At 39.9% G+C, this 27,994-nt stretch overlaps 1 protein-coding gene across 10 annotated transcripts in view; it reads right to left on the bottom strand.

The window, feature by feature from the left end:
• Asator (tau-tubulin kinase asator) overlaps positions 1-27,994 on the bottom strand; it is a 160,431-nt gene that overhangs the window by 65,678 nt on the left and 66,759 nt on the right. For 2 of the 10 annotated variants that reach the window (XM_043213620.2, XM_070282318.1), the window contains exons 4-9: positions 26,534-26,923; positions 26,258-26,464; positions 25,946-26,014; positions 25,598-25,885; positions 24,786-25,535; positions 22,999-23,141 (exon numbers count right to left, since the gene is read on the bottom strand). In XM_043213620.2, coding sequence (XP_043069555.1) covers positions 22,999-23,141; positions 24,786-25,535; positions 25,598-25,885; positions 25,946-26,014; positions 26,258-26,464; positions 26,534-26,923 — 1,847 coding nt within the window. Of the gene's footprint in view, positions 1-9,082; positions 9,163-15,906; positions 15,963-20,814; positions 20,835-22,998; positions 23,142-24,785; positions 25,536-25,597; positions 25,886-25,945; positions 26,015-26,039; positions 26,110-26,257; positions 26,465-26,533; positions 26,924-27,994 lie in introns of those variants that run through there. The other 8 variants (XM_043213622.2, XM_070282317.1, XM_070282319.1 and 5 more) reach the window with 8 other exon arrangements.

Raw genomic sequence — 27,994 nt, forward strand, 5'->3', positions numbered from 1 at the left:
AATAGATGAAATTTCCCAAACCTTACACCAACAACACCGTGTATCCTCAGTCAGATGAAGTAACATATCTTGGCGTACATCTTGACCGACGGCTTACCTGGCGCTCGCATATTTAAGCTAAACAAACTCAACTAAGGCTGAAGGCAAACAGTCTGTATTGGTTTATAAACTTCCGTTTCCCCCTCAGTATGGACAACAAGATCCTTCTCTACAACTCCGTTTTGAAACCAATTGTGAGGGAGCGCCAGCAATAGCAATGTAGAAATCGTGCAGAGAGCCCAAGCAAAGATCCTGAGACCTATCACCGTATAGTTCTGACTAACTATCAGAACTATATCACACATAACTGTTAACCCATCGAAACCACCTCGCTAGATCATTAACGTTGGTATGTAACCGTTCCCGCCTTCGTCATAACGACCGTCTTATCCAGCGACAATTATTAGGAGAGTCTAACATAACATAAATACAGTTAAACAAATTGTTTTTGTACTTAAGGATTTAAGTACACAATAATTTTGTACTTAAAGATTTTAACACATTTTGTTAGTCTCGTAAGAAAACCAAAAAAAACACAAGACCAAAAAAAAATTTGTTTTTGCGTTAAATTCTTCCTGGGTAGGACTTCTGATAGGCCTCCGCGAGGAATCAAACCGCTGATGTAAGAGGCGCGATAAGAGCTTTCTCTTCCAGGAACTCTCTCTCTGAGAGAGTAGCCCACGCAGGGTGGCCCATCTAGCGTTTTCTTTTTGAACTATCGATAATTTTGACTTTGACATTTCGAATGTTTTTGTCAATGGTTCAAATATTAAGACGGTTTGCGGCTTACGAAATGGTTAAGTTTACGCTCGAAAAGTGGAAGAAACAAATTACACACGAGAGCCTGAAACCGCAAGAAACTGGAAGAAAATTTCGGTCGAAATTCCATGCCTTCCAGGAAGTTTTTAAATAGTTTTGTGAAGCGTGTGCTTAAGACTGGAGCGCTGATTGATAAAACAACACGTCAACTCGGCACCGTGCTCAAGAGTTGGACATTTCGCGCACTTCCCTGCAACGGATTTTAATAAAAGACTTCCATCTAAGGCCATATAAGATTCAGTTGGCTTAGTAGCTTAACCCACATGACCATCCAATGCGTTTTCGGTTCGCGGAATGGGCTCAGGAGGGTTTGGTCGAAGATGACCATTTTTACCGTATTACCATGTTTTCTGAAACTAAGCAAAACTGTCGCATTAGGGGTTCAGAAAATCCACATGTCGTCTTTCGAAGCCAATGCATTCACAACGAGTGACTGTTTGGTGCGTTATGTGGTTGGGTCGCATCATTGGGCCGTTTTTCTTTGAAAACGGGGAGTGAGCCGTCGCGACGCGTCGTAGCCGGTAATTGTGTATGTTATCGCGGCATGTTGAAAAACTTTTTCTTTTTCCGAATGGAAGAGGAGACATAACCGACATATGGTTCTATCCGGACGGCGCTACGTGCCACACAGCCAACGCCACAATCGATCTTTTGCGCGGTAAGCCAGCCGAAGCAGCCATATAAACAAAGCGTTTTTTCATACATACACCGCAATGTTTAAGCTATCCAATAAAATAAAAAAAAATGTTGAAAAATATTTACTCGTTGTTTTTTCATAGCTATTTTAAAACGCAAATTTGTTGTATGTCACCTTGTACATAGCAGCCAAATATACGTGGTTGCCCCCACTACAATTGCGCAGATCACGGCAGGTGGTCGACAATCAGCTGGTATAGATAATAGATAATAATATTTAATAGACTTCTGCATGAATGCATCCAAAACGACAAATGAATCACTTATTCTAAGAGTGGGCACACCTTTGTTCTGCACAGTGTATTTGGGTGTGAGTGGGTAGGGTTCCATAGGGTAGGGTTCCACTCATTCCATAGTTGTACAGCTGTTAATGAGTACAGCAAAATTGGTGTGCAGTCGTCAATGCACTGTCTTAAACAAGTTAAATTTTTCTTATTATCGCCGGAAACGTTTAGGACCATTTGAACATATCCGGGCGTTTAGAAGATGAGGTTGGTATGGTACATATGGAATATGGGCCTAGACTATATACAATAATTTACAATTATTTACATATGTTTTCAATATTAGTGTACAACACGGGAAGACAGATCGCTGGGTAGAATCTCTTTAAACATATAAGAGTTTGCGAGTCAACGCCCTGTACAGTGTTTTGGTGTTATAACTGGAACATAGACACATAAATAATTCTCGAGTGAATCTATGTCCGATTTAAAAATTGATTTGTATTTTCGTTTCAAATGGATTTAATATAAAACAAGCAAAAATATAATCTAAGCAAAAATATAACCTGTACTAAGTTTCAGATTCCTATCTTCAAAAACACGAAAGTTTGGTCATTTTCGATAGTTCAGTATGGCGGCTATAAGATATAGTCCGCCGATCCTTATGAAATTTGCTCTCATGTCAAATTGGAACTCTCTAACTCTAAAAACACCAAAGTTATACTATTTCCGATCAATCAGATATATGGCAGCTATAGGATATAGTCGTTACGACTTATATACTGCGAGCCAAGGAAAGAAGGGTGTGTGCAACGTTTTAAGTCGAAAGCTTTAAAACTGAGAGACTAGTTTACGTAGAAACAGACAGACGGACATGCTCATATCAACTCAGGAGGTGATCCTGATCAAGAATATATATACTTTATAGGGTCGGAGATATCTCCTTTACTGCGTTGCACACTTTTGGACAAAATTATAATACCCTCTGCAAGGGTATAATAAAGAATTAAGATATTATTAATATTTCAATTAAAACTAATTATAATAATTATTTTATGTTAATAAAGAATCTATATTTAAATTATTAATATTGTAATAATGAAACTAATTATAATAACTATTTTATGTTAATAACGAATCCATATTTATTTTAAATTATTAATATTGTAATGAAGGAACATTATTTTACCATATTTACCATGTCTTTAGTGGTGGCAATTTTTGACCGTTTTTGGCAAATTAAATTTTTGGCAACAGATAATGGCCGTCTCGATGCTGCACTGATCGCTGGAGCTGCTAGTATCTTGCAGCTAATTTGATAAAGCAGCGGAAAACGGTATTTATTTATTGACCACCACTGCAGAACATCAAAATCGTCATACGATATGCGCTTTATTAACATTTTTATATATTTGAAGCTCATCCTGAATAAACGATCAAGTATGCATTTATAAAAAAAATACTGCACTTATCGGCATAGTTGTACACAGTCAACACCCAAACTGTACAGCGTGTTTAAAAAGGGGCAACTGAAGTGAGTACACTGATCATGTTGTGAAATCTTCTTTTGACCTATGGAGTATACTGTACAGTACAGAATCAGTGCAGTGTTTAAAAACACTACACTACTGTACTGATCTGTTATGCCAAAAATGGGTACATTCATGCAGAAGTCTATTGTATAACGTCCACTACTCCCACCAGGAGAAAATTTTTGGCGAATGGTAAAAGTAAAAGTGGCTCCCGGTGATTCTCTTGTAAAGACAAGGGCCGGAAAGACGTGGGACCTCAGACTGGCAGTAGAAGTTGCCCCACGTCAATGCAAGGAGGTGAACCAAGGATATCAGGATGCTAGTGATTTAACTGAACCTGAACAACTTCAAAGCGGCACAATGCACTCAGTGGAACAGCATATGGCACAGGCGGCACATGGCTTTACAGCTGCTACCTGGCACCTAGCCTTACCAGCAGTGCATTCGAGCGCATTATGGACAATGCCGAGGCCGCTCTGATGTCTCAACAGTGAAAGCAAGGATCGGTCCTAGGATCACGGCTGTGGAACATCGTGTACGACGGTATTCTGAGGCTGCAGCACCCAACCGGATGCAACGTCATCGGCTTCGCAGACGAAGTGGCGGTGGTGGTAGTGGCCATGCAGAGGGAGGAAACGGAGAGAGTGGCAAATAATGCAATAGAATCTACGGAGCACAATGCTGGGCTAAGCCTAGTCCCGCAGAAAACGGGAGCGGCGCTAGTCAGCAGCCGCAAGGTACTAAAATCGGAGACGATCCAAGCTGATATCTTTATTGATGATTAAAAAAAAAAAAAATTTAGTTTATCATATTTTTTGGTGTCAAACTTTTATTAATCGTGCTAAATGTTAAAGTTATAATCAACATAGAACTAATATAACACGCATTATGCAACACGCATTATTTAAATTATGCGTGAAGTTTTTGGCAATAAATTTACTAAAACATTTAATACAGTTTAATTTACTTTATACCACTCAAGCAATGTAGCCAATTTTAGATGGAGTTTTCGCGTACATGGAAGCACTTGGCTCAGGACGGCCCACCTGCCTAACCGCCCTTCCCAATTCTTTAACTCCTTCCCCACCTTGCTGCAGAGCTCGCCACCCGCCGAGTATCATAGCTTGAGCGCTGGGCAGTGATATAAAAGATTCTCAATGGTTTCTTCCTCTTCTCCGTCCTTAAAACTGCGGCTGTAGTCGTTATGGGGTAAAATCATTCGCCTAGGTTGTGTTCCCTTTAGCCGACGCCTCGCGATGACAAGAAGTCGTGTGGATTCTGGTCCTACCCATCCTTAATAATTGGGATGTTTGTTTCTATGAGTTATTGTGACAGAGTTGGCGGGCCAACCGGCAATTTAGGACAGATCCCAGTCGACTTGGATTTTTCTTTTATTGGCTTTCCTAAGCTGGAGTTTGTAGGGGGCTTTGGTAGTACCCTCAATCTCAGACTTGAGTGGTGCTGTGGTACCGTCTGTTCGTCAGCCAGTTCGTTTGCTACGCAGTTTCTTGTTGCTGTTTATCGAACTGATCGATTTAATAGTCACTGTATATTTTGACTTCGCTGCGTGCTAGATTGAAAGAATTTCGATCCTATAGTGCTTGCCTTATTGCTATCACTTCAGCATGGAAGACGTTGCAGTGATTGGGTAGCCTAATCCTTTAGACCCTAAGCCTCCTAGCTCTGATGCCTAGTTGTTCGTAGTATACACCTCCTTATACTTCATTTTCTTTTTTTGAGCCATCTGTGTCGAACAGTGCATTACAAATTCTCATTTTGAACGCTGGCCGCACACTGACAGTGTGAGCGCTCTCAAATTTTTTTTAGAAGCTTTCTCATTTGCTCCCATTTTGCCTCAATTGAAAAAAATGTTTCCACTGAGAAAATTTGTCTCAGAAATTGGGTTGGAACAAGTTTTTTCCGTAGGAAAATATAGAAAGGGAAGCTTAGTTTTTCATTTGTTTCAGAACTGTTTCTAGAAAAGCATTGAAGAATAAAGTACACTATTTACGCCAAAGCTGCGAAGTCTTCATTCGGTCCCCTAAACACCACCAATGGCTTCTCCTATGCCGATGCTTTAGGATCTCACAAAGCGCTCAACAGGCCCAAGAACAGCCAAATAGCAAAACGGAGACTATGAAAACGACCATTCAAACGCTTGTTCAAAACCAGAACATAGTGATACAGCTGCTCGTAGCACAAAAGTCTAAATAATCTATGCAGACTCTACGAATATCAATGTGGAACGCCAATGGTGTCTCACGTCATAAACTAGAATTGTCAAAGTTCTTGAACCAAAAAAATATTGACGTTTTACTACTGGTGGAAATGAATCTTTCAAGCAAATACCACTTTCAAATAAGAGGCTAAACAATCTACCGCACAGATCATCTAGATGAGAAAGCCCACGGTGGTTCTGGAGTTCTCATCAAAGAACGCATTAAACACCATGTTCACAAAAGGCTTGCAACAAACTTCTTGCAGGCCACATCGATACAAATTCAGTCAAGTAACGGAAATCTTTCAATCGCTGCCGTTTACTGCGCTCCTCGTTTCTCAATCTCGGAAGGACAATTTATGGACCTCTACAATTCACTTGGGGATGGTTTTGAAGCCGCAGGAGACTACAACGCCAAACATACGCACTGGGGATCACGTCTAGTGATTCCCAAAGGAAGGCAATTGTACAATGCAATTATAAATGTGAAAAATAAACTGGACTATGTTTCCCCTGGAAATCCCACATACTGGCCAACCGACTCACGCAAGCTCCCAGACCTTATTGATTTAGCGGTGATAAAAAACATACCTCGCAATCTAATAAATGCCAAAGCAGTGTCGGGCTTATCATCAGGCCACTGATCTGTGCTTTTAAAGCTTCTTCAAACCCCAGAAATAACCGCACCGAACCAAAAACCAACTGGCTGCAATACAAAAAGTACGTGAGTACCAACATAGAACTCCGGAGCTTAACATGGAATCGGACATCGACTACACTACGAGCGCCCTGGAAGAAGTACTCTTTGCGGCAGCTAAAATCTCGACTCCTCATGGGAAAGAAGTAGACCGAAACAAATACTACAAATCCAGTCGCAAACTTCTATCTTCAAGAATACCAAAGTTGGTATTTCTACCAAATACCATTTCCGATCAATCAGTTATATGGCAGCTATAGGAAATAGTCGGCCGATCCCGTTTCGAAAAGTTTCAAGTCGATAGCTTTAAAATTGAGAGACTAGTTTGAGACAGACGGAAGGACATGCTTATATCAACACAGGACGTGATCCTGATCAAGAATATATATATATATATGCTCTGCACTCATTGTTTTTTTGACCGGGAGTTTGATCATCCCATTCTTCCCTTTTGGAAATGATTGTACTGACTGTGCTGCTAGGAATTTTGATATCGTTAAGTAACAGAGTGCAATGCCTGGCGTTGTTCAAACTCCACTGATGTGTTTCTCTTAGCCTGATTGCCGCTACTTTCGCCAGCTTCATACCAGCGAGATCTGGATTGGGTAGGTTAGGTATGGCTTTCAGGACTGTGTTTGGAGTGCTTTTTTTTCCAACTATGTATTTTAAGTAGGTTTCTTTTTGAGGGCTGGCCACCATATCAGGACGCCGTAGTGTAGTATGAGTCAGAATATGGCAGTGTTAACATATGCTCACAATGAATGGGGACATGCCCCATAAACCTATTGCTTTTTTTTGCATTTAAGACCTATTAGCCATCCTAGGGCCAACGATTCTTTTTTAATTCATTTATTTTTATTATTTTATTTTTATTTTTCGGTATTATTTCATGTTTTGAAAACTACGGTTATTGGTTTATTGTCTTAAGATGTAGCCCCGAAAGCTACTTCTGATGTATAATCACGTTGAGCTAATTCTACTTGTTATATTAAGTTTTTTTAAGCTAGTTAAAAGCTTTTGTTTGAGGGTTTTCATTGAGGGTCGAAAGCTATTGAGGGTTTTCAATTACGTTAATCCGCTCCAAAATAAAAAGGACGAATTTAAGAATTGTACGACGAATTGAACGTTATAATTTATTTATTTTGACCAGTAAGACCAGATCGACCAGATACGAGGGTGGGCTGTTAAAAAGTCGGCCTAACAAAGAAAAAAAAATTTTTTAATTCGTAAATATTTTTTTCGATTAGAATTTTCTATCAGTTGATTACTGTGAAAGTTTCATGAGGTTTTATCAACACTGGTAATTTTGGCGGGACTTTTATGTTAGCGCATTCACTTTTGCATCGTCGTCAACATGAATAAAATCGAATATAGTGGTGTCATAATATTTCTGTTTTAAAAGAGAAATCCAGCGGCAATATTAAAAAAGAGTTAGACAAAGTTTGTAAGGATTCAGCTCCATCGTTTTCAACAATAAAATATTAGACTGCTGAATTTAAACGTGGGCGGACAAGCATTTTTGACGATGATCGCCCAGGTCGTCCCAGAGAGGCGACAGCACCAGGAATTGTGAATAAAGTCCATGGAATGATATTGAATGATCGCCGAATCAAACTGCGAGAGATTGCAAATGCTCTAAACATTTCTAGGGAACGCGTTGGAAAAATTTTACACGAATTTTTACACATGAGTAAGCTTTCGTCAAGATGGAGAAGAAATAAACGCAACCGCTTACACATTGCGAAGAAGACTTTGGCATTGCTTAACCCAAACAAAAACAAATTTTTTCGTCGTTTTGTGACTGTTGACAAGCCTGGATTCATCACCATACACCAGAGAGTAAGGAACAGTCAATGCAATCTGGGATGCCCGAGGTGTAATTCGATATTGTGTAAATGGCACTACGAAATTCTACCACATCTACTCTATTCTCCAGATTTAGCACTCTGTGACTGTAATTTATTTCCAAACTTAAAAGAAAAGCTTCGGGGTAAGAAATTTAAGTCAAATGAGTAGGTAACCTGTGAAACAAACGCCTATTTTAAGGATCTTGTAGTGTACAGTTAGTAACAGCAGTGGCCAATTGTCGCATGGGGCCTTAAAACACTCCCCGTCCTTTCCTTCCGCTTTACGATATTTACGAAGGAAGCCTGGCTGCGAATGGTCTTACTGTCGGCGTTCACCCTGGGATCGACGGTAGTCTTTACCCACGGTATTTAGGAGATTTCGGTGTTGTGCACTTCTAGCGTTGCTCGGTTCTAAGCTCGTCGAAACGGTGGGGGTTATTCCTTGTCTTCTAATTAACACCACTCTACTCTAATAATTACTTAAGTGCACTTCACTGTTCGTTAATGATCTGGAAAATAGTTGAAATGGGACCTGTTGGAAACGGACAGACGTCGGGTTGCATTCAGGAACAGAGAAACTATCGTTTGATCAGGGTGGCTAAGGTGTCGTTCGCTCCCCTTTCTTTACCCTCCCTACCTTGATACCTCGATATGGATTTATGGGGTATCCCTTGTACAAATGTTCTCTACCGATTCAAACGACTTCGGAGACCCAAATAATAACCGTCCATTCCATTACAATAAGTTCCCTCTTTAATATTAAATTCAAAATAAACTTCATAGGCATTTGCGCCATAACATAATATCGAAATTATAAATCAAAATTCAAAACAAAAAGGTAAAATTCAAAAATTGTATCAGCTTCATCTTACGTTATCTTATCCTATCTGCCACACCGATAGTCACCGCATTCACTTATAAATATATATATATATATATATATATATATAATATATATAATAATATATATATACAGAGCTAAACATTTACGTTTGTTTTTACGGACTTACGCTCGTTTCCGGCGAAGCAGGTTCGTTGGGCCCATCGAAGATGCAGATTCCTGTAAAAAGGTCGCTTCTCGTGTTACAAGTAAAGGAATGAGGTGGCTGTGTGGTGCCTGTGCAGTTACATTTAGATGCTAAATAGAAATAGAAATTAACCTAGATAAATGTCTCTTAAACTCTTAATACTAAATTCCAATTAATAAAACGTGTTAAACTTCTCTTATCCTAGTATGTGCTTGGTCATTGCTGGGATCAGTTCTGGATGTGAGCCATTGTGGGAAATGTGGAATAGTGGTACGAGGTCGGAGCAACAATATCATGGCGTGGTTTAGCAGTTTGGGCTACGCCGATACACACGGCGCCTATTGCGTCACCAGATTGGGGTTAGTTGGCACGTGTGCTCGGCCCCTCTTCCACGTGATCTTTATCCCTCTGTCCTTCTCCTACTCCACCTTACGCCGCTTCCTCCTACCGACCGGTTGCCTTTGTATTTGGCTAGTGACCACCTGCCACACCGTTGCAAATATGGGAAAAGAGCGAACGCACCACGCGGCTTGCGCGAGGCTAACCGGCCGGTGGTGATCACTCTACGGGTCCCCACTGTAACACAAATATGTCTCACCGGACTGTTCACAATCTATCCCTTGTATTTACCTTTTAGCTATATGTTCACTACTTTTGGTCTTAGCTCAATAACTATAGACCAATAGGCCAACTACTTGGGCACGTGGCTGCGGTTTCTTATGATTTTTCACAGATTATTTCACAGATTTCGATGCGTCTGTTCCCTTTCGATCGCAAATTCAAATGACCGATAAGTTCTAGACATTCGCTGCTACGTGACTGTGAAAATCTCCAAAACTTCCAGTAACGGAACTTTTCCTGATCCTTATATCTGGCCCCCAGTTCTCTCACATTGAGCGCACCAAGAGTTAGTTTCGTACATCTTCGAGTTGGGGCGAGGCGTCTATATCGCACTCCCAGTTGCTGAATTCGGCACCCTACCTTTGGGTTAAAGCATTTCCGACTGCCGTTGCGACTAAAACTAAACGATTTTCCTTGGGACCCCACAACCACAGTTAATAAAGCCGAAGCTCGTCGAAGGATGCGTTAACTGAAAAAGGGTCCTGTAGGTTACTATCTGCCTTATTAACTTTTATGTTTTGATATCTTTCAAATGGTACACGCCTAGGGGTTTCTCCATGTCGCTAACTATTTCGTAATAAATCGGGCTTATCTTCTTCTTAATCGTTGCTTTGATAAACACTGGTGCTAGCTCACTGCTGAACTTCTTCGCCGCATTGCTTTGCGCGAAGCTACGTGCATAAGCTGTATCTCCTTCTTTCAACTTTATAGAGCGACTGCGTCAATTGTAAATTTTAGGCATTTGATTCATGACTGTTTGATTCTTTCTTTCGCTTTCTTTCGAGCAAACAATTATAAGTACGGTGGTTTTAACGCTACATCGTCCGTTAAAGCATTTAATTTCTTGAGCAATTCGTAATCTCGTCCGTCTACTATCATGTTTTGACCAAAACAAAGGAAATGCGGCGAAAAGCCCGTACTCCGATGCACACTCGCCCTTAGGGATTCACTTATCTGATCGATGTTTGAATCCCAGTTTGTATGATCGTTGTCTATATACGCCCTAATGGCTGCTAGTATAGATCGGTTTACACGTTCGCTCCTCGCGTTAGCTTGTGGTGAATAGATAGCTGTGCATATGTGCTTGACTCCAAACCGAGTTAAAAATGCTTTAAATTGGCCTGACTTGAATTGGGATCCGTTATCTGTTAAAATTGACTCCGGAACACCAAATGTATAAAACACTTGTTCTTCTAGGTAGTCACAGATCCTATTGGAGGTAAACTTCCGCAAAGGCTGTAGGAAATGAAATTTCGTATTATGATCCAATATGATCAACAATCCAATATTTCCCTTCTTGGACCTAGGGTAAGGTCCTAGCAAGTCGATGTAAAGATTCTGGAACGGTCTTTCCGATACTGTGGGTTTCCCTAACGGTGGTCTCAGTATGGTGTTCGCACTCTTACTTGTTTTACAAACAGGGCACTCAGAGACGTAGCTACGAATTTGAGTTACCATCCCTGGCCAGTATAAATATCGCTTTAGCTTCTCGATCATCTTGGCCATGCCAATGTGAGTCGAATCGGGAGGATTGTGACCTCGCGATATCACATCGTCAACTAAGTTGACTGGAACGTACAGTTTCCACGCTTGTTGTTCTTGCACTTCATCTCCGTTTGATGCTTTTGTCTTTTTGTAGACAAACTGGTCGACAATTTTAAAATCCGGCAACCTGTCTTGATTAGCTCTGTTCTTTTCTCATAACTCTTTGTATTGCGCTGAATTAAACTCTTTGGAATATAAGTCAATAATAGGTCCACTATCCATTATATCCTCTATTGTTCCTTCTTCTCTATGCGACAATGCATCTGCTACGATGTTCTGTGAGCCCTTGCGGTGTTCTATTTTCAATTTAAGTCCGCGTAACTTCATAGCCTATCTTTCCAACCGACCTCTCAAGTCTTTCTGCTTCAAAAGCCACCAAAGTGCGGCATGATCAGTGACGACTTGGAAATCCTGCCCTTCAATATAGGCTCTAAGCTTCTCTATTCCCTTTATAACCGCTAAACATTCTAGTTCCGTAACGGAATAGGTGCGTTGGGCCTTCGACAATTTTTCGACAAAATGAACTGTTTCTGCAAGTCAGGCGTCCGCAGAATTGGTGACGACGTCAACATCTGCTTTAGCGTCTTGCATGCCTCGTCGGCTTGCTTATTCCATTCGAGTTTCTTGTTCTTTTTGAGAAGGTCTGTCAGTGGGGTCGCGATTGTAGCTTAGTTTTCCACAAAACGCCTGTACCACCCTGATAAACCGAGGAATCGTTTCAGCTGTTTCGCTGAGTTGGGAACTGGAAAGTTCTCAACCGCACTGACCTTTTCTGGGTCGACTTTCAATTGGCCGTGCCCAATGACATATCCTAAATATCTAATCTCAGTCATGCAAAACTTCGATTTGGCTATATTAATTGTCAGGTTTGCCTTTCGCAAATGGCTTGCGATTTCTTCGAGCAGTTTCAAATGTGACTCGAAATCTTCTGACAAAACTAGTAAATCGTCTAAGTATACAAATACTCTCGTGCGCAGGGTTGGTGGTATCACTATGTCCATTAATCTGCACAGAGTTTGAGCCGCGTTGCAAAGACCAAAAGGCATAACAGAGCATTGTACTGATACAATGGTCTGTTGGGAATAGTGAAGGCTGTGTACTGCCGTGACTTCTCTTCCAATGGTATTTGCCAGAACGCGTGTTTCATATCTAGTCCCGTAATGTAGCAAGCTGGTAGTAAGCGACTAAGTATGTCATCCACATGAGGTAGAGGATACGCATCCTTGATCGTGAGTTTGTTCACTTCCCTAGAATCTAAGCATTAACTAACTTTGGGTCCTTTTCTAACAAGAATGCAATTGCTGCTCTATGGACTCTTGGATTCCTCTATTATTCCTAATCTCAACATGTTCTCTCTTCTTTAAACATCATTTCCTCTTTTGCTGGTGAGATCGGCCAATGTCGCTGCTTGACAGGCTTTGCATCACCAACATCAATGCTATGTTCCAACAAAGGTGTTCTCCCTAAACCGTTTCTTTCATAAGAGGGTCACCTAGCTATGACTTAATCTAGCATCTGTCTTTGAAAGCGCGAGTATTTTGGGAACTTCACACTCTGACTCCTCTCTGTCTTCTGCTATTTCCGATACTAATTGCTCTTTTGCCACAATTTTATCTAATAATCCGAATTCTCGCCAGAAATCTATGCCTAAATAGACGTCTTGCTTAAGATTTGGGATTACAAAAAATTCAATTGACTTTCTAAGATCCCAATACACTATCTCCGTCTATCACTAGACGGAGATAATACACTATAGACAATACACTATCTTGCATAATGCGTCGTTAGCTGTTTTAATCCTACCTGAGCACTTGCACACTTTGAAATTCTTTGTCACTTCAATAGCTTCAATAGCAGCTTTGCCACCTATGCAACTTATGGACGACCCTGAGTCCAGTAACGCTAGGTATCGGTTCTTCTCGATTTCAATCTCTGTATAAAGCCTGTTATCTGAGTTCAAAATTACCGCCGAGACTAACTTCTGCCGGCAGATCTGAACTTTCCTCCAAAATCTCTGTATTCTTCTTTTCGAACGTCCAGTCTCGCTCTCACAAGAGTTGAAGTTCCCTAGGATCCGTTGTCTTGGATGCGACACCTTCACGTTGCTCGTCGCATCCCCTCTCTGATTTTCCGACTGGTTGCATTTTTGACATCGGGGCTTATAAGAGTCTTTTGCCCCGCATCCACAGCAAAAGATACTGCGGACGTCGAGACAGTCGTCGAAGCGATGTCCGGGCTTGTCGCAGTTTCAACACTTCAACTGCTTTCGTTAAGTTGCCGCTACTTCACTGAAATCTTCATTTTCGATGTTTGGTTCCAATTGCGAAACTATTGGACGCTGATGAAAGCTGTTTCTCCCTACTTGAGGTCGCATCTGTCTACAAAGCTGCTCATGTGTGCGGATCTCCGCCCCTAATTGTGTTAAGGTGGGCACGTGCAAATCCATAAGCTCATATCGAATTGATGGCTTGGCGTGTCTGATAAGAAGCTTTACCAACGACTCTTCTGTAATCGGGGTATTTAATCGGGCTACGAGCTTCTCTACTTGGAATTTGTATTCTTCGAAAGGTTCTTTTTCTGCCTGTCGTCTGCTGTTAATCAACTCCCAAATATCCATATCCGAATCACTGTCTCTGAACTTATTCCTAAATATTCAATAACTTATTCAAATTGCAACTGAATAAATTGCGTGAGGTCTTGCTTAAGTATCTGCTGCTGTGCTTGCATGGCGGCTTGATCTATTTTGCTTATTTCTTCAATACTAGCTGATCTCGACGTATCTACAGCTGACTCCGTGCCAAGGCTCTGCTCCAGGCAATCCGTCTCGTTTTGTTGTCGGTTCGACCTGAGCGTCATACCTGTGCGCTGTATAACTTCTCTTCTTGGTACTACTGGTCTGCCTCTACGTGACCTTGTCCTAGCAGGATTACTGCTTGGATTTGGATCTACCTCTACTACAATGTTGTTACTGCCTGATGGTGCCGTACCCACTACGTATTCTGCAGCTGATAGCTCTGCTAATAGACTGATAGTCTGATAGCAGCTGATAGACTTTGTCTGCTGCTGCTGCCAGATTTGAGTTACTGTGGCTAACTGACATTCTGTTACTATCTGACTATATCCTTCCATATGGGTCTGTGCCTTAGACTGCGGTCTAAAGAATCTCCTACTGTTGATTCCCTGAACTCTACATCATTTAATAAAAATAAAAACATCAATGTTGAATTAGCGGCTTAAGTGTGTCTTTTTTGTTCCGGTACTATTCGATTGAAGTATCTCCGAAAGATGTAACTCCTCAAACAAATGTCCCATACTTTCACTACTGGACTGCAAGAAATTATCGGGTATGAAGTGTCGGTTCGTTCTGGTCGACCATTTCGTTTACCTCGAAATAAAGCCGAGATTCCTTGATACGGTATCCTGAATCACCTCATCAATTCCACAATAAATTGTTTAGCTGGTTCTCATTCACATGCTAAGAAGGCCCTTTTTAGTATCTGATATTCACGTGGTCGTCCCGAACCGTACGTACTCGAATCGCGGTCGCAATTCCAATGCGCGAACTTTCAGATCTTTCTGTCAGGCTGCTCCTGAATTCAATCTGAATCTAAATCCTTAAAACCTTTACAAAAATAGAGCAACTAAGTGAGTCTCGCAACACACTTCCGGGGCCTAGTAAACTTGCTTAAACGTCCACTTCGGGCGCGAAACTAAGTAACGGTTTCACAAATTTTATGTCATATTATAAATAATATTTATATTCTCAGGCCCCGTACGTTGGGCGCCATATTAATTATCGCCAATTATCCAATTATCGCATGGGGCCTTAAAACACTCCCCGTCCTTTCCTTCCGCTTTACGATATTTACGAAGGAAGCCTGGCTGCGAATGGTCTTACTGTCGGCGTTCACCCTGGGATCGACGGTAGTCTTTACCCACGGTGTATAGGAGATTTCGGTGTTGTGCACTTCTAGCGTTGCTCGGTTCTAAGCTCGTCGAAACGGTGGGGGTTCTTCCTTGTCTAATTACTTAAGTGCACTTCACTGTTCGTTAATGATCTGGAAAATAGTGTAAATGGGACCTGTTGGAAACGGACAGACGTCGGGTTGCATTCAGGAACAGAGAAACTATCGTTAGATCAAGGTGGCTAAGGTGTCGTTCGCTCCCCTTTCTTTACCCTCCCTACCTTGTATCTCTTGTACAAATGTTCTCTACCGATTCAAACGACTTCGGAGGTCCCTGAAACCCGCAACACAAAAGCAACAGATCCAAATAATAACCGTCTATTCCATTACAATAAGTTCTCTCTTTAATATTAAATTCAAAATAAACTTCATAGGCATTTGCGCCATAACAAAATATCGAAATTATAAATCAAAATTCAAAACAAAAAGGTAAAATTCAAAAATTGTATCAGCTTCATCTTACGTTATCTTATCCTATCTGCCACACCGATAGTCACCGCATTCACTTATAAATATATATATATATATATATATATATATATAATATATATAATAATATATATATACAGAGCTAAACATTTACGTTTGTTTTTACGGACTTACGCTCGTTTCCGGCGAAGCAGGTTCGTTGGGCCCATCGAAGATGCAGATTCCTGTAAAAAGGTCGCTTCTCGTGTTACAAGTAAAGGAATAAGGTGGCTGTGTGGTGCCTGTGCAGTTACATTTAGATGCTAAATAGAAATAGAAATTAACCTAGATAAATGTCTCTTAAACTCTTAATACTAAATTCCAATTAATAAAACGTGTTAAACTTCTCTTATCCTAGTATGTGCTTGGTCATTGCTGGGATCAGTTCTGGATGTGAGCCATTGTGGGAAATGTGGAATAGTGGTACGCGGTCGGAGCAACAATATCATGGCGTGGTTTAGCAGTTTGGGCTACGCCGATACACACGGATGAGCCAGTTTAAGATTGGCTGCTTCGCTTAGCGCATATTGCGTCACCAGATTGGGGTTAGTTGGCACGTGTGCTCGGCCCCTCTTCCACGTGATCTTTATCCCTCTGTCCTTCTCCTACTCCACCTTACGCCGCTTCCTCCTACCGACCGGTTGCCTTTGTATTTGGCTAGTGACCACCTGCCACACCGTTGCAAATATGGGAAAAGAGCGAACGCACCACGCGACTTGCGCGAGGCTAACCGGCCGGTGGTGATCACTCTACGGGTCCCCACTGTAACACAAATATGTCTCACCGGACTGTTCACAATCTATCCCTTGTATTTACCTTTTAGCTATATGTTCACTACTTCTGGTCTTTGCTCAATAACAATAGACCCATAGGCCAACTACTTGGGCACGTGGCTGCGGTTTCTTATGATTTTTCACAGATCATTTCACAGATTTCGATGCGTCTGTTCCCTTTCGATCGAAAATTCAAATGACCGATAAGTTCTAGACATTCGCTGCGACGTGACTGTGAAAATCTCCAAAACTTCCAGTAACGGAACTTTTCCTGATCCTTATATCTGGCCCCCAGTTCTCTCACATTGAGCGCACCAAGAGTTAGTTTCGTACATCTTCGAGTTGGAGCGAGGCGTCTATATCGCACTCCCAGTTGCTGAATTCGGCACCCTACCTTTGGGTTAAAGCATTTCCGACTGCCGTTGCGACTAAAACTAAACGATTTTCCTTGGGACCCCACAGCCACAGTTAATAAAGCCGAAGCTCGTCGAAGGATGCGTTAACTGAAAAAGGGTCCTGTAGGTTACTATCTGCCTTATTAACTTTTATGTTTTGATATCTTTCAAATGGTACACGCCTAGGGGTTTCTCCATGTCGCTAACTATTTCGTAATAAATTGGGCTTATCTTCTTCTTAATCGTTGCTTTGATAAACACTGGTGCTAGCTCACTGCTGAACTTCTTCGCCGCATTGCTTTGCGCGAAGCTACGTGCATAAGCTGTATCTCCTTCTTTCAACTTTATAGAGCGACTGCGTCAATTGTAAATTTTAGGCATTTGATTCATGACTGTTTGATTCTTTCTTTCGCTTTCTTTCGAGCAAACAATTATAAGTACGGTGGTTTTAACGCTACATCGTCCGTTAAAGCATTTAATTTCTTGAGCAATTCGTAATCTCGTCCGTCTACTATCATGTTTTGACCAAAACAAAGGAAATGCGGCGAAAAGCCCGTACTCCGATGCACACTCGCCCTTAGGGATTCACTTATCTGATCGATGTTTGAATCCCAGTTTGTATGATCGTTGTCTATATACGCCCTAATGGCTGCTAGTATAGATCGGTTTACACGTTCGCTCCTCGCGTTAGCTTGTGGTGAATAGATAGCTGTGCATATGTGCTTGACTCCAAACCGAGTTAAAAATGCTTTAAATTGGCCTGACTTGAATTGGGATCCGTTATCTGTTAAAATTGACTCCGGAACACCAAATGTATAAAACACTTGTTCTTCTAGGTAGTCACAGATCCTATTGGAGGTAAACTTCCGCAAAGGCTGTAGGAAATGAAATTTCGTATTATGATCCAATATGATCAACAATCCAATATTTCCCTTTTTGGACCTAGGGTAAGGTCCTAGCAAGTCGATGTAAAGATTCTGGAACGGTCTTTCCGATACTGTGGGTTTCCCTAACGGTGGTCTCAGTATGGTGTTCGCACTCTTACTTGTTTTACAAACAGGGCACTCAGAGACGTAGCTACGAATTTGAGTTACCATCCCTGGCCAGTATAAATATCGCTTTAGCTTCTCGATCATCTTGGCCATGCCAATGTGAGCCGAATCGGGAGGATTGTGACCTCGCGATATCACATCGTCAACTAAGTTGACTGGAACGTACAGTTTCCACGCTTGTTGTTCTTGCACTTCATCTCCGTTTGATGCTTTTGTCTTTTTGTAGACAAACTGGTCGACAATTTTAAAATCCGGCAACCTGTCTTGATTAGCTCTGTTCTTTTCTCATAACTCTTTGTATTGCGCTGAATTAAACTCTTTGGAATCTAAGTCAATAATAGGTCCACTATCCATTATATCCTCTATTGTTCCTTCTTCTCTACGCGACAATGCATCTGCTACGATGTTCTGTGAGCCCTTGCGGTGTTCTATTTTCAATTTAAGTCCGCGTAACTTCATAGCCTATCTTTCCAACCGACCTCTCAAGTCTTTCTGCTTCAAAAGCCACCAAAGTGCGGCATGATCAGTGACGACTTGGAAATCCTGCCCTTCAATATAGGCTCTAAGCTTCTCTATTCCCTTTATAACCGCTAAACATTCTAGTTCCGTAACGGAATAGGTGCGTTGGGCCTTCGACAATTTTTCGACAAAATGAACTGTTTCTGCAAGTCAGGCGTCCGCAGAATTGGTGACGACGTCAACATCTGCTTTAGCGTCTTGCATGCCTCGTCGGCTTGCTTATTCCATTCGAGTTTCTTGTTCTTTTTGAGAAGTTCTGTCAGTGGGGTCGCGATTGTAGCGTAGTTGTCCACAAAACGCCTGTACCACCCTGATAAACCGAGGAATCGTTTCAGCTGTTTCGCTGAGTTGGGAACTGGAAAGTTCTCAACCGCACTGACCTTTTCTGGGTCGACTTTCAATTGGCCGTGCCCAATGACATATCCTAAATATCTAATCTCAGTCATGCAAAACTTCGATTTGGCTATATTAATTGTCAGGTTTGCCTTTCGCAAATGGCTTGCGATTTCTTCGAGCAGTTTCAAATGTGACTCGAAATCTTCTGACAAAACTAGTAAATCGTCTAAGTATACAAATACTCTCGTGCGCAGGGTTGGTGGTATCACTATGTCCATTAATCTGCACAGAGTTTGAGCCGCGTTGCAAAAACCAAAAGGCATTAGTTTGTACTGATACAATGGTCTTTTGGGAATAGTGAAGGCTGTGTACTGCCGTGACTTCTCTTCCAATGGTATTTGCCAGAACGCGTGTTTCATATCTAGTCCCGTAAACCGTTGCTCTAAGCCGTTTCTTTCATAAGAGGGTCACCTAGCTATGACCAAATCTAGCATCTGTCTTTGAAAGCGCGATTATTTTGGGAACTTCACACTCTGACTCCTCTCTGTCTTCTGCAATTTCCGATACTAATTGCTCTTTTGCCACAATTTTATCTAATAATCCGAATTCTCGCCAGAAATCTATGCCTAAATAGACGTCTTGCTTAAGATCTGGGATTACAAAAAATTCAAATGACTTTCTAAGATCCCAATACACTATCTCCGTCCTTATTTTTCCCATGACGTTGCATAATGCGTCGTTAGCTGTTTTAATCCTACCTGAGCACTTGCGCACTTTGAAATTCTTTGTCACTTCAATAGCTTCAATAGCAGCTTTGCCACCTATGCAACTTATGGATGCCCCTGAGTCCAGTAACGCTAGGTATCGGTTCTTCTCGATTTCAATGCGTCTGTTCCCTTTCGATCGCAAATTCAAATGACCGACAAGTTCTAGGCTAACATTCGCTGCTACGTGACCGTGAAAATCTCTAAAACTTCCAGTAACGGAACTTTTCCTGATCCTTATATCTGGCCCCCAGTTCTTTACCATTGAGCGCGCCAGAAAGAGAGAGTTAGTTTCGTACATCTTCGAGTTGGAGCGAGGCGTCTATATCGCGCTCCCTTTTGCTGAATTCAGCACCCTACCTTAGGGTGAAAGCATTTCCGACTGCCGTTGCGACTAAAACTAAACGATTTTCCTTGGGACCCCACAGCCTCGACAAATCCTATTTTATGGAAGTTTTTGGAATCTGGAGAATCGGTGGTTCAAGTGCATACGTCTAAAAGGAGATTATGTTGAGAAATAAAAAGCAAAATTAAAAAAAAAAACTTTGTAAGACCGTAAGACTTTTTATCAGCCTACCCTCGTAGACCAGTTTATGATGCTATGCAGTGACTTATTGATATGGACAGAAAGTGAGGCTTAATCTTTTGATAGGGGAGAGGGCGGCTCGAAATACATATTGCAGAGCTAAAGCTCTCTTAAGATAGGCTCAATGAAGTCGAACGGCCGAGAAGGAGTCGGCTTCCGAACAACTAAGGCGACATGTAAGTACATACTTAAGCATAATAAATAAACTACTTTTGTAAAATAATTCAGCGGCTGCTGTCTTATACAACAGCTTTTATAGCTGAAAAAATTGGTTTGGTGATTTTATGGAATTTCCAATAACTTGTAATATTATAAATCTTTTCAGGGTCGGTTTCATTTGTATATGCGAAACAAAGTATCCTAAAAATGAGGTTTATAGTTTAAAAGATTTAGATTTTACAAGGAAAATGTTCATACTCGCTTTTGCTAGGTCAGTTATATCGTTGTTCCATTCATCCATATAAACATGAACAATTTTTAAACTAGTTAAAATATCATCCATAGCTCTTAGAAAAGTTTTGGGGGCATTTGTAAACCCATATGGCATACGTTAAAAGTCGAATTATCCGTTTTTTATAGAAATGTTTGTTTTTTTTCAATATCTTGTTCTGCCATTAAAATTTGGTAAAACCCTGATTCCAAATAAATTTTTGGAAAATATTAAGCCTTTCCCAAATTGTCTGAAATTACCGCATATTCAGTCTTACGTCTTCGGCTCCTCCTGCATCCCGTTCACTTTATCTTGAGCGGATGGTTCCAGCGTCTGCAGCAGCACCTGGGCGATGATACATCCCGCAATAAGTGGAGCCCATGTTAAAGAGGGCCCGAAAATGCACGTTGACTTTATCGGACAGCTCAAAAAGTCCTCTCGATGATAAAACTTTGACTGATCCCAAATTCAAAATTTCCTTCACATGCCCTTGAAATATAAGACGGCGGTTGCTAATCAACTTATTTAAAAGATACATAGCCTCATCATAGTTTCCGTCTGTAAATTCCATTAAGCGATCTGTTTCCAGCGCTAAATCACGAAAGCAGTACCGCAGCCGCTGGAGTTTCTCAACTCGACCGATAAATGGGTTGGCATCTACAATAGCTGAGAATATCGACCGGAGCTCAAGCCATCCGGAAAACCCTCCGCTAAATGTGGGAAGGGACAACGCTGGCAACGTCTGGAGACTAAGACCAAAAGCATGGTCAGAATTGCAGCGGGCTAAAAAAAGGAGTCTTCAGTCTTGCAGAGCCCCAATATAATGGCAGCCACCTATGCGGACTACACCTCCTTACTGACCGCTTTCGAGGCAGGTGCTGTCACGCAGAAGCAACTAGACCTTCTCAGCGATTGGCAGGGAACTATCTTTGAAAAAATTAAAAGCAGGTCAGATAAAGCGCTCTGTGTCTGCGATGTACTCATCAGTTGGGATGACATCAAAGCATGACATGATGACATGATAAACCTCCAGCGACTATACTCTACTCTCTAGCTTACTAGAGAAGTACATTTTCTTCCGGACGAACTCAATGATCAATATGACCTGAAAAAACTCTGTCTTTAACAAACTTTGGGAGGAAAAAAATAACAGAAATTTATAAGAACATATGTATTAATAGGATAAACTTTAATTTAGACACACTAACTAATTATTTAAACAACGTAGTTGATAGGCCCTTGACCAAATTAACAATAACCTTAACTTAACAAATTGACCTTAACTTAACAAATAACAAAAAGCTTAATAAATGTTAATAAATCGTTTCTCGAGCTTTATGATGAATGCAGGAATGCTAGCTGATGCACTTTTTGATGCACAAGCCTTTTCCAAAATTCTTAAAGACCGCGAAAAAAAAAACATATCAATGTGTTGGGTGCCGACCACTGGTCTACAGACTCCTGTGTCCCCACTAGACGCAATGTAGTGAATCAAAATCTTTTCATGGTTATTCCGATGAGTTTTGTGTTCCTTTATGCAAAATTTATATACCAAATGAAATATATTATGAAATTTTATTACCAAGTTTTTATATAAATATTTTCCAAAAGTAGTTAGGCTTGGAATAAATGAAAGTAAACGTAAAAGATTTGGAGTCCTTCTATTGCTAATTTACTTTTTAGTCTTTTCGCACAAAAAAATAAAAAATCAATGTGGTTTAACCTGATAATTAATTTTTATTTACATTTAATTATTAATTAACTTTTTTGCCATAATTGGTGCTGGATATTTTGTGGTCATTGAGATTTTTCAATAACATTGTTCCACTCCAAAATAAAAAGTCAGATTTCAGTTATTATAAGTTATTTATTCTGCAGGCAGATGAAACATGATCTTCCGATGATCTTCGGAAGATCCGAAGATAGACCAGTTTATGGAGACCTAGCCAATGCGGAGCTGAAACTTTCTAAAGATATGACCGTTTATCTTTATCGTTTATCCGTCCAGTGGCCAAACAAGAGTCGTGTTGCGTCCATCTTAGGCGATTAAATACTTATGCATAATAATTAAATTTAGTTTGCAGGTGACTGCTACCTGATTCGGCAGATATTTTAGGCGCAGAATGCGAGTTTGTCACCAGTGTTTCAGTTTTTCAATCGGTTTTATTTTTATTGAAAATATTGATATTTTTGTTACATTTTGTTCAATATTTTCTAAAGAGAAAATATTATAAATACGAAATAATAGACTTTAATTTTAGATATTTTTTTTCGTAAATTACACGAGTCCAAATTATTTTAAAAAAAATCCATTTTAATTATACAGATAATAATACTCAAAATAATACTCAAATAATACTTGTTATAAATTTGGATTAAAGATGCACGATATTAATAAAGACAGTGTAAAGGAATTTTTAGTTTTAGAAAGCCTCGAAATTTACCTCTTTTTTCTGCTTTTTACATCCAGTTTTGATATAGATGTCTTCCCTGTACACGTCGTTCTAGGTTTGGTAAGGTGAGTGACTTCATTTATCAGAGGCAATGAAATATCCACTTTAATTATTTGTTCCAAATTATGTTGCGACTGCAATGAAAAACAAACATGCTATGCTTCATTTGCAAATAAAAAAGTATGAAAGTAACATTAAAATAAGAAAGGACTGGTGTAGACTGTTTACATACCCGTACATACGTACATATTACATACATACTCATCTCTTTAACCCACACTTTAACTAAAATTTAAAGTTTAAAAGCTTGGACTCTCTTTTGGTTTTTAGCTGAAAATTAGCAAATGAAATAAATTGAAATCAAAATATTTCCGAAAAACTTGAATAAACTTGGGAGCAGGAGTCTGCGTGCCAAATTTTTTAACAAACTGGGTCTGAATACCATAACGTGTCAAGTTATAAATGTGGGGAAATATTACAAAAAATTTATCATCGACACTTTTTCAAAAAACTTTTGTGAAGGCAGGAGTGCAAAATATATGAAGCACACTTGAACTGCCGAATCCTACAGCTTTGTCGCTAATAATATCTCAGATGCACGCTTTTATATGGATAGACAGACATGGCTATATCGACGTGGCTGTTGGTCCTGATCAAGAATATATATATGTATATATGGAGTCGGAGATAATTTCTTTTCTATGTTGCATACATTCAAACGAATGCAATATACCCTTGTGCTCTACGAGTACCGCGTAAAGTTTCACTGTAAACATACCAACCCTTCGTCTTTAAAAATACCAAATTTGGGTCGCTTCAAATAGCTTAGTGCTATGGCAGCTGAAAAGAAATTTCAATTCGCCAAGAACCTTTAGAAAATACAATCCAAAAACAAGTAAGGCAAGCTAACTTCGGGTGGAGCCGAAGTTGATATTCTCTTGCAGCTAAAACCGGATATATATCGCAAACATCGGATACAGTTGGCCGATCCTTATGAGAATATCATAATAAAACCAATTAATTACAACTCGAACTCTAAAAACACCAAAGTTATACCATTACCAGTTATACCAGCTATAGGATATAGTCGGCCGATCCCTATATACTGCGTGCAAAGGAAAGAAGGGTGTGTGCAAAGTTTCAAGTCGATAGCTTTAAAAGTGAGACTAGTTCACGTAGAAACAGACAGACAGACGGACAGACATGCTGATATCAACTCAGGAGGTGATCCTGATCAAGAATATATATACTTTATAGGGTCGGAGATATCTCCTTCACTGCGTTGCACACTTTTGACCAAAATTATAATACCCTCTGCAAGGGTATAATAACAAAGTTGTGGGCACAGTGCCATAGGATGTAGTCGGGGGATCCGACTTCTTCCGATTTATATACTGCATGCAAAGGAAAAAAAAGTGTGATAGGCAGACCATCGAACATGCTTTTATTAAATCAGGAGGTGATCCTGATCAACAATATATATACTTTATTGGGTAGGAAATTTCTCTTCACTGCGTTTAGCACTTTTTACACAAAACCAGTTCGTGAAACATGGGTTTCAAGATACCGATAATAAGTTCTGGAAGCTGTTTGCAGAGAGAACTACAGAGATCGAGCAGAGAGAAGATACCAACGATAGACGCGACGACGGTGGCAACGGGCCAACTTTTATTATTTTTATTCAAGCTTAAATTTTAAATTTGATTTCGAAAACGAATTCAACTAATGTTTAGAGCTACCAAACGCTGGCTATTTTGAGATGAGTAAAGATGATTTACCTGGGGTTCTCTGTTCCATTCATTATCGGTTGTGTCCTCAGAGTCATCGAACTGGCTTTTCCATTGAGATGCAAGCGTAAGAGCACCTCCTCTAGTTACCTGTTGCAATGCTGACACGTTTTCATCGTCTATTAAAGCGAATTGCGTGACTGAATGATCACAACCACTGCTTCGGGCTGCATTGCTCATAGTGCCTGAAGGTACAAAGCAGGTTGATCCGCTATTAAATCTTTGAATAGAACTCGAGCCTCCTCCAGAAGAAGATGGTCGTAAATTTGTAGATGTGGCAGAACGCCGGTTTACTGGTGGTATTGAAACTATCGGTACAGCTTGTCCATGTTGATTGATAAGTTTCGATGATAAAGTGTTTCCGGTCACACCAGTGCTAGTACTAGCTGCGAGAAGGAGATTTGGCTCATTTTCGTTTGTTTTAGAATGTCCCCCACCTACAGTCAATTCATGTACACTCATAGGCGGCGCTGTAAGAACTCGAAGTCGTCCAAACATTGCTTTTTGTTCATCGAGTGACTTTTTTCCATCGACACATTTTTCTAAAACTTCTAATTTTTGTTTTTGTTCATCGGTAAAGCTTGGAGAATTCTGTTTTTTTTCTTGAGATTTTTGTGCCTCTTTAATAACACCAAGGGAAGACTTTGTAGTACTTTCTATGGGATTAGTGGCCGGTTTATTTTGCTCTAAAGCACTTTCCACTAAAAGACATTCACACTTCTGAGCCTCTGAATTTAAATACTGTGAATAAATTCAAATTATATTAAATTATTTTTTTTAAGTTAATGACCCGTAAGACTTACGGAATTTCCATAAACAGGGGCGGAGTTGTGTTGGTTATTTGTTGAAAGTGATTCCGGTGGAATTATCGGCTGAGAGTTTTTTGTATTTATTATTTCCTGGTTATCATTTTTACCAATACTCATCTTTGATGACTTTATCAGTGCGTTTTGGGTATTAGGCGTTCCATGTGTTTCGTGTAACAATTCTTTCCTAAGTGTATTTTGATTATTAATTCCATGTTGAGATGTGGCTTCGACTAAAGGTTTTGGATGAGGGATTGAGGCGCTGGCATTACAATTTCTATCAACCTGAAACGTATACAATACATTAAAAAAAAATTCAAATGTTTCATGTTTTAAGTCTTTTACTTTTTCCTTTATTTGTACGGGTTCAGTTGCTGTAATATGAGCAGTTTCAATGTCATTCCGCTTTCGAACCTGGTTCAAATGATGAAACGGTTTTCTTTATTTTTCTATTATACTACCCCATTTAAAACATCAAAACAAAAAACATCATAACCAAAATTTGAATTCTGGTTGAAAGAAAATAAAAAACGCAAAGTTAGATGTTAAAACAATAGGATGGAATAGGATTGTCATGGAAAGTGTTCGATTCAATGAAATATAAAATTTTTCACTATTTTTCACTATAAAGTATATGACAGAAATTTTTATACTTACGTATTCGGTCCCGCTCGCGTTAGAAGCTGCCACGGTCATTTGTGTCAAATTTCCATGAATATAATCAGTTTTAACAGCAGCTAAGGTATTAACAACTGTTGAAGTGATATTACCAATTGCTGTAGGGTCTAACTTTTCCCAGTCATATGGGTCAGACTCCTTGACTCCCCGCCTTTTCATACAGCGCTCAAATAGTCCGATAAGCATCTATTAAAAAAATAAATATATATTTTTGATAAAAAGTAAATGTTTTTTTGTAGTCATTATTGCAGTTACCGTATAATCTGGACGGTCGGCATAAGTTAGGGATTGTATATGTTCCAGAAATTGCTTTAAATCTGAAGGCAAGTGCTTCAATAATATTCTATGATCATACTTCTCTTTTGTTAAGCCAACTTGTTCTTTGTCTTTTATTTTACGCCAAGGTAATTGTCCATTTACAAACTCAACAAGCATGTAAAAAAGAGACCACAAATCGTCATGTCGTCCCATTTCTCTATTACGATGTGCATTAATGGAAGCATATCGAACAGTCCCGCGAAAACCAGCTGCTGCTCTTGGACATCGCACTTCCCCCGTGCCTGTGGTATATTGACGCGCTAAGCCAAAATCCAGCATATATACACGACGACAGTTGTAAGGTAAACGACCAACGGAAAAATTACTCTAAAAATGGGAAAAATAGATTATACGAAAAATTAGATACGAATGTAAAGTGCAAGTGGAGGAATTTTTTTTTTTCATATATTCCTTGTATCATTGGTTTTCTGCTCTTTTAGCGGTTGGTAGGAAAATTGGTAGGAATCAATTCAAGATGTGAGAATTATAAATTAAGCGTGAAATTCATGGATGGACACCGAATTTCAACGGTGCGGCTCATACAAAAATTTACTTGAAAACACTTGAAAGTGTCTCGATGTCAGTCAAGCCACTACCACTACTTTCTACCTCTTTTCTACGTCTAATTTCTCTGTTTATATTTTCTTTGTTTTATTTTTTTTTCGCGCCGTTTTTACTGAATATGAATAGCTCAATTCCTGAACGATGTGAACGCTTTCACATAACGTACATGACACCCACATATTGCTTCGCGGAGATATATATGAAGGATAAGGTAAAGGGTGGAAGATTACCAGGAAACAAATTTATGTTTAAAATCACCTTTTAATAAAACCAAGGACACCTTCAGCCTTAACGAATATGGTCCCAAATTTGAGTTTTAAGTCTAAAAGGACACAATGATCTCAAACCTGAGTTAATCTTTCTAAGGATCTTTCAATAGAGAAAATACGTAGCCTGGAGAGAAACAGAACCATAAAAAGTCATGTGCTTGCATTTTGGTCCATTAAGTATTAAATCATTCGCTGATCATTTTTTTTTTCAAATTGTCGAGATCGGACTGAAGTTTGCATTGGGCTAAACGGAATTGTATTAGAGACAAAGCATAACATCATATGCATACATGAGTACTAGAGAGTTGGTTAAAGCACTGGCCAAGTCATTTATAAAAAGAGTAGATGTAGCACGGACCAAGCGGGAATGTACATTTTTAAATGATTGTGCTCTTTGTGTTTTCTTTCATCTTAGTAGCTAAATATCCACGTTTAGAGGTCTGTAGAAAATCCCAGGGGACTCAGTTTAATCAACAGAAGTGAGTGATTGACTGAATCATATGCTTTACTGAAGTCTGCGAAACTAACATTAGTTAGAAATCCCTTTCAAAGCCATCTATAAGAA

Source organism: Drosophila bipectinata, chromosome 4 (assembly GCF_030179905.1).
Source record: "Drosophila bipectinata strain 14024-0381.07 chromosome 4, DbipHiC1v2, whole genome shotgun sequence".
NCBI lineage: Eukaryota > Metazoa > Arthropoda > Insecta > Diptera > Drosophilidae > Drosophila > Drosophila bipectinata.